Raw genomic sequence first — 7620 nt, 5'->3', positions numbered from 1 at the left:
CATGTGTAGAGACGATATTCTGACTCACTGCTCCTCTTTTTACTGTCACTTTATTGTGCTACTTTGACCGGAGTAACATATTATATTGTTTTCATGTGAGTCAATAAATGAACCTTGAACCTCATAACTGGAGACAGGTGACGTGTCAGAGCTGGTGTGGCTCAGAGAACAACTTGGTTATCCAGAGTGAAACATATTGACTTTGACGACGGTCGTAGAGGAGAAATGGCACAGCAAACAATTCAGCTGGATCAAGAAAAACTGAGCTGTTCCATCTGTCTGGATCTTCTAAAGGAGCCGGTGACTATTCCCTGTGGACACAGCTACTGTATGAGCTGTATTAAAAACCACTGGGGTGAAGATGATCGGAAGAAGACATGCAGCTGCCCTCAGTGCAGAAAGAGCTTCACACCGAGGCCAGCCCTGGTGAAAAACACCATGTTAGCAGAATTTGTGGAGGAACTGAAGAAGGTAGGACTGAAAGCTGCTTCAGCTGATCACTCCTACGTTGGACCTGGAGACGTGGCCTGTGACTTCTGCACTGGGAGGAAGCTGAAAGCCGTCAAGTCCTGTCTCACGTGTACGGCCTCTTACTGTGAGCAGCACCTTCAGCCTCACTACGACGTAGCTCCACTGAAGAAACACACGCTGGTCCAAGCCTCTTCTAAACTTCTGGAGAACATCTGCTCTCGCCATAATGAGGTGATGAAGATTTTCTGCCGCACCGATCAGCAGTGTATCTGTATTCTCTGCTCCATGGACGGACACAAAGGCCACGACACAGTCTCAGCTGTAGCAGAAAGGGCTGAGAAACAGAAGGAGCTCGGGCTGAGTCGTCAAAAGATCCAACAGAGAATCCAGGACAGAGAGAATGATGTGAAGGTGCTTCAACAGGAGGCGGAGGCCATCAACGTCTCTGCTGATGAAGCTGTTAGTAACAGTGAGAAGACCTTCACCCACTTGATCCAACTCATTGAGAAGAGAAGGTCTGAGGTGAAGCAGCAGATCAGATCTCAACAGGAAACTGAAGTGAGTCGAGTCAAAGAGCTGGAGGAGAAGCTGCAGCAGGAGATCACTGAGCTGAGGAGGAAAGACTCTGGTCTGGAGCAGCTGTCGATCACAGAGGACCACCTCCATTTCCTAAACAACTACCCCTCTCTGTCTCATCTGGGTGAGGAAACAGGTTTACTCAGCATCCCTCAACAATCTCAGACATATTTTAAGGAAGTGACAGCAGCAGTGTCAGAGGCCAGAGATAAACTGCAGGCTGTTCTCAATGAGGAGTGTGTTTACATATTGGAAGTTTTACAGCTGCAGAGAGAACCTCAGACCAGAGCTGAGTTCTTGAGATATTCAAAACAAATCATTTTGGATTCAAACACAGCACACACACGTTTGTTATTGAGTGACAGGAACAGAAAAGTAACTAAGATGAGTGAGGACCAGTCATATCCAAGTCATCCAGACAGATTCACTCAATATGAGCAGGTCCTGAGTCCAGAGGGTCTGACAGGACGTTGTTACTGGGAGGTGAAGTGGAGTGGTAACGTTTCTATAGCAGTTTCCTACAAGAACATCCAGAGAACAGGGTCGGGGTATGAATGTTTATTTGGATACAATGACAAATCCTGGGCATTACGATGCTACAGTGTTGGTTATAGATTCATACATAACAGAAATAAGACCTCCGTCTCAGGCCCTGAGTCCTCCAGAATAGGAGTGTACCTGAATCACAGGGCAGGTACTCTGTCTTTCTACAGCGTCACTGAAACCATGACTCTCCTCCACAGAGTCCAGACCACCTTCACTCAGCCTCTACATCCTGGACTCTGGGTTTGGTCTTCTGGAGCCACAGCTGAGTTGTGTGAGCTCAAGTAAACAGGAGTGTTTAGTGAGATTCATCCATGATGCTGCAGTCGACTGTAGGTTTGTCTGCACTGATACAGACAAACCTACCTCGTTTTCAACACAATGAACTGATTATTTAGTTTGATGAAACTAAATCATTTAACATGTGGATTATATTATGGATGTGGAAAATATCATCATGTACAAGGATGTCTATCAAAGATTATTGATCATATTAATTATCTGTAGGTTTCCAAAGGGGTGGACAATATCCAGTCAATTTCTAGTCAATTTCCAGAAACTTTGCATGGTAAGTTAAGCATCGGGAACTTTGGAAATATTCCAAATGGAAACTTTCCATGGGAATTATGGGAATGTATGGGAATAATGGGAATTATAATATCCATTCAAAAAAGTTGTAATTCTTGTATGAACAATCAATTCTTTTACTGAACAACAGAACATTCATTTTTTTGTTCCCGGTTAAGGGCCAACCTTCAATTTTGTAAATTTTGGATTTATTCCCTTTAATTCCCATATATTCCTGTTAATTCCCATGGAAAGTTTCCAACTTTGAAAATTCCCAAAATTTTGCAACCCTAAGTATCTGCCAGATGTTTGTATCATTATGAATATAACCTGGATGATTTAATATTTACTCTGTTGTTTCACAGACTGTGCTGCTGTTGTAATCATGTTATCAGAATCACTTTACTTTTATTCATGGGGAGAAAAACAACAACAACATAATAATATAATGATTATCCAAGTTGTCAATGAAAAAATATGAAATGTAAGATTTTCAAATTTTAAAATGTGATCTTTTAAAGTGTGTATTCAAGTGTTGTTACTTGGTCACAGTTTTAGGGACCAAGGTGTGAAAACTTATTGTACAACATTATACAAATAAATAAATCATCTCACAGTCACCATTTGAACAGCAAACGTCTCATTCTTCATAAAAATCACTCACAAAAATGATTTGCTAGAAGTTTATTAGGCTCGATCGAAGAGAACAGAAGAGTCGTCAACACAACGTAAGTGTGTGACACCACCTTGATTCTGAGGGCCTCACAGCAAAGTTCAGATTCTTATACTAGAAAGGTGGACAACGCATGCAGGAGAGATGTGTTAAAGGGATAGTTCACCCAAAATTCAAATTTCACTCATTATCTACTCCCCCTCATGTGGACTAAGGGCTGGGAGAAGTTTCAGAGCATCCAAATACCTCCATGCTGCTCGTCTGTAATGTCCCTCTTGTATTGAAGCCCCAACGTGAGAAATTGTTCCCAAAAAAATTAATAAGTCTATATTTTAAGCTTGTTTGTAGCGGAAGCTCCCAGTGTCTCAGTTAACTGCTCTTCCTGTGTCAGTGCAAATCACGACCGGTGGAACAATTTCTCATGTCGGGGCTTCAATACAAGAGGGACATTACAGACGAGCACTATGGAGGTATTTGGATGCTCTGAAACTTCTCCCAGCCCTTAGTCCACATGAGGGGGAGGAGATAATTTGAGAGTGAAATTTGAATTTTGGGTGAACTATCCTTTCAACATCCTATTGGCTATTGTGCATAAACATTTAGATAAAGATTCACACCTCCTGATGGGAGAGCAACAATGGTTTCTCTCCTCAGGCGTCGGTGCTGTTATCATCCAGCTGTGTCTGCAACCGCCAGAGAGTGAGATTTACAGTAAGACGCCAAAGTGAGATTCTTCTCTAAAAGAGATGAGGTGGCAGGAGTGGATATTCTTCCTCCTTCAGAGGTCGAGAGGTCAAACGGCCTCAGGCGGTTCGTTTGTGACGGTCGAAGCGTTCGCTGAGCTTCAGAGGAGGAGGTGACCTTTGACCTCCTGCAAAGATGGAGGGCTCTGCAGAGGATGAAGAGAGGGATTGTGGGATGTGAGGAGAATAGAAGTCGTGAGCGGCATCGAAAACCAACAACGTCAGTTCACTTGTGCCCCTGCCGGCTGTGTCCTGGTGAACAGCATCAGTAGACCAACACCGAATCATCTCCGTCAGCGCTCTGCTCGTCTGCTCTTCGTTAAACTGCAGAAGACTCAGGTTTTATTTTTCCATCAACTCACAACCTTTATTAAATGTTGTGCACCTTTATTAAATCTCTGCATTATATCGAGTGCTCCAGTTGTTTCTTTTGGGTTTAGTCCTCGTTGAAGTGACCCAATTGCACCTTCCTACTTACCGGTCCTCTCTGAGAGAACCGATTTACCGGCTGAAGCGCAAGAGCACCCCTCCTTTTGGTCACAACCAAATGCGTCAAAACGTTTCCCAGAATCCTCCTGGTTTTTAAGTTTCCTTCAGGGTTAAATTGATCCAGATTCCTCTCTACGTCCATGGAGATTCTGTAAACAGGAAGTGGTAACTACGGTGGCCCTGAGGGTTCAACTCAACTTGAGAAAAGACCAAAAATTCAGGAAACAACTTCATCAGTTTGACAAAAAGTTGCAACACAGCAGGAAGTGCAGTATTTCCTCCAGGATTTTTTTAAAGAGTGGCGGCGAGGGTGGTCTGATCGGGGGGGTGGGTGTCACGCCGTAACGCTGGGGCAATACCGGACGCGGAAGCTGCGTCTGGTCTTTTTTGTGCAGGAAGTTACACAAAGAAACACGAGACAATCCGGTCAATTTTCAAAATAAAACACCGGGAATGACAAATACGTGAGGCCAGTGTGTGTACGTTTGTAGCCTATTTGTGTTTATTAATCGAAACAGAGCGCGAGAGATGAACACACACACACAGCTGAGGGGCGAAGCGCTTGTCCCCCGGTCGCCACAGAGTCGTTAATTAATGGTAAAAGCTGGATGCGCTGGTTGATAAGTTTCGTTTTTAATGAGGAGGAAATATGAAGAACTCAGCTGTGATTGAAAAGCACCTAAACCGAGTCGAAAGTTGTAACTGTGTAGTGGGAAGGGGTGCAAAGTACCTAATGGTAACTGGTTGTGGAAATCCTGCTTTACATTGTTTTAACATAAACGAATAAAAAATAAAAAATCATCATTCTGAAGGTGTGGCGGCTTTTATTTTGCCGTGGCGGTGCGCCACAATCAATTACATGTAGAGGAAACCCTGAAGTGTTTCTGGGGACGCAATAAAGCGAGGGACGAGTGTGGAGAGTTCTTCTTCTTCTTGACTTTAGATGTATGTTATGTAGCTAACCCATTTTGGTTTTTTTGTGCTTGCTGTCTCTCGTTTTGTCCACCAGAGGGCAGCTTGTGTTAACATGCACATTGTGAAAAACAAATATTTAATTTAGATGTATTTTGACATGATTTTGGTGTATCAATTTCATGATTTGTGGTTATTCTCTTATAAGAAAATGTAATTTAAGCTACTTTTAGTATATTGCCCGTAATAAATGAGCTAACAGTAAAAAAGTTTAAGTAAACAAAGGAAGAGATCAAAAAAGCAGAAACGGCAACTTAATGATACAACGTTGAAGGCTGAATGTATTATAGCAACCCTCCAAGGAGGCACAAGGTCGGTGTACGTTGTGTTTATGGTCATTACTTAACGTTACCGTAATTGTTTGATGATTTGTGTTGGAAAATCTGCTAACTCTTTAGCTCGCCTGTTTGATTAATTTGCAGTGTATTTCTTATTTTAATTGTTGAGCTGTCTGAGAAAGTAGGAAAGGCAGTGATTATTTACCATTTATTATAGACAGAAGTGGAAACAGAGATGTGATTGCTGTGCTTTATTTTGTCAGTTCCCACGTTGGTTTATGGAGCTGGTTTATGGAACAGCAATAAATGTTAAAACCATCGGTCGAGTCTCTTACCATCTTTCGGAGGGTATGCTACATGTTATGTTTATTATAAAGTGATATTTACTCTATAAATAATAATCAACATATTATTGCTGATATGTACTGTTAGCTTAGCATTAGTCTTTACCATGGAGTCAACATTGGGGGGGACCAAATTTCTCTCTTTCTATATATGAAAACCTGCGGCTTATATTCAAGTGCGGCCTATATATGTATTTTCTTTTCAAATTTAGCTAATGTGGCTTAAATACTCAGGTGCGCTCTATAGTCCGGAAAGTACGGTAAATTCGCTAACACATGGGATACTTCTTTATTTTTTATTTTTGAAATCAGCTAGCTATATATTGGGGGGGACATTTTGAGCATATCTGAATATTGGGGGAAATATGTGGCCCCCCCCAATGTATATAGTAATTACGGCCTTGCCCCAGAAACTCTTCTGTTTTTGTATCGTTAGGTGTTTTCGAGAGTTACAGTGAAGTGAAGTTGAGCCCTCAGGGCCACCGTAGCTGAGACTTAAATTGAGACTAATTGTCAAAATTAAACTTGAAAACAAACACAGGGATCGGAAAGTGTCGTCTAATGCTAATGAAGTGTCTCCACGGTAACGGTGTAGGCTACTTCTTGTTTTCCCCCACAGCATCGGTGTCATTTAGCTCCTTTATCTTGTTAAAGCGTCTTCGACAAACTGTTGTGAGCGTCTGACAGCGGCGGCGGAGGAAACTGAGCCGTGTTATTACTGTAACTGTCCTGCAGACAGAAACCTGCCTTCATGACTCCATTCATCTCCGAGGGTTCGTGGTTATTTAGTTTTTTTTCCCCATCAGGACGATGAAAAGAGTCAAACAGAAAACGCTGTAAACACGGCGGCGCTGCAGCGGCTAAATTAAACTGTCAACTCTGATCACAGTCTTCCAGCTGATGTGTGTGTGTGTGTGTGTGTGTGTGTGTGTGTGTGTGTGTGTGTGTGTGTGTGTGTGTGTGTGTGTGTGTGTGTGTGTGTGTGTGTGTGTGTGTGTTTCACAGTGTTGAGGATCCATCATTTGAAACACACTCAGCCGAGGGTGGGTATTATCGTCAAAGTAACAACGCTTATCTCAGTTTTATGTGTTTCTTCAAAATAAAAGCCAGATAACGGACACTGTTATTTCCTCCTGCAGTGTCTAACAATCTGTGTGGTCCAGCTAAAAAATAAAATAGAACAAAACCAACGAGAAAAAGTTTAAAGGGATAGTTCACCCAAAATTCAAATTTCACTCATTATCTACTCACCCTCATGTGGACTAAGGGCTGGGAGAATTTTCAGAGTCCTTCGTCCCTTCCCTGAGTTACGGGGGGGTCCGTGCATCAGTATTTGTCCATATAATGCCTTGGTTGTCAATGGATACCAACTTTCTTTGTCCAAAAAGACACACCAAAAAAACATCCAAATACCTCCATGCTGCTCGTCTGTAATGTCCCTCTTGTATTGAAGCCCCGACATGAGAAATTGTTCCGAAAAAAATTAAATAAGTCTATATTTTAAGCTTGTTTGTAGCGGAAGCTCCCAGTGTCTCAGTTCACTGCTTTGTACTGACTGGCGGAACAATTTCTCATGTCGGGGCTTCAGTACAAGAGGGACATTACAGACGAGCACTATGGAGGTATTTGGATGTTTTTTGGCACCATCGAGGAAGCTTTAAAAGTATCCTCATGCCATCGTTGTAGTCCACATTTAGTCTCTGCATGTTTTGTTTTTTTTATGTAAAAGCTCCACAAGTGTGCAGTATACAGGGGAGTACAGTATGCTCTATATAACGCTACCTTGACATTCATCATCAGACATATCGTTTACAATATGATGACTTTATAATATATGACAACACAAACAAAAAAAGCACGTGCAATGTGTTAGTGTACTCACGAATCCTCACAGTCAGAGATGAAGATGGGGGGAAAAGGGGCAAAAGGCAAGGTGCAGTTTCAGCGTCAAGGGGACGGAGCGT

At 42.3% G+C, this 7620-nt stretch overlaps 1 protein-coding gene across 1 annotated transcript; it reads left to right on the top strand.

Annotated features, from left to right (window-relative positions):
• Window positions 1-225: 225 nt before the first annotated feature.
• LOC146986604 (E3 ubiquitin/ISG15 ligase TRIM25-like) lies at window positions 226-1927 on the top strand. Its single transcript, XM_085780296.1, has one exon. It carries the CDS (start codon window positions 226-228, stop codon window positions 1876-1878), a length of 1653 nt encoding a protein of 550 aa, XP_085636422.1. The 3' UTR covers window positions 1879-1927.
• Window positions 1928-7620: the final 5693 nt, after the last annotated feature.

This window comes from Trachurus japonicus, chromosome 6 (assembly GCF_045865225.1).
Source record: "Trachurus japonicus isolate A0001 chromosome 6, Traja_1.0".
In the NCBI taxonomy this organism is placed as follows: Eukaryota; Metazoa; Chordata; class Actinopteri; order Carangiformes; family Carangidae; genus Trachurus; species Trachurus japonicus.
Note: the sequence above shows the minus strand (reverse complement) of the source record. Positions and strands in the feature narration are given on the sequence as shown.

What these genes read in the sequence shown, in the direction of transcription:
- LOC146986604 (XM_085780296.1), top strand. Translation starts at nt 226, where the DNA reads ATGGCACAGCAAACAATTCAGCTGGATCAAGAAAAACTGAGCTGTTCC.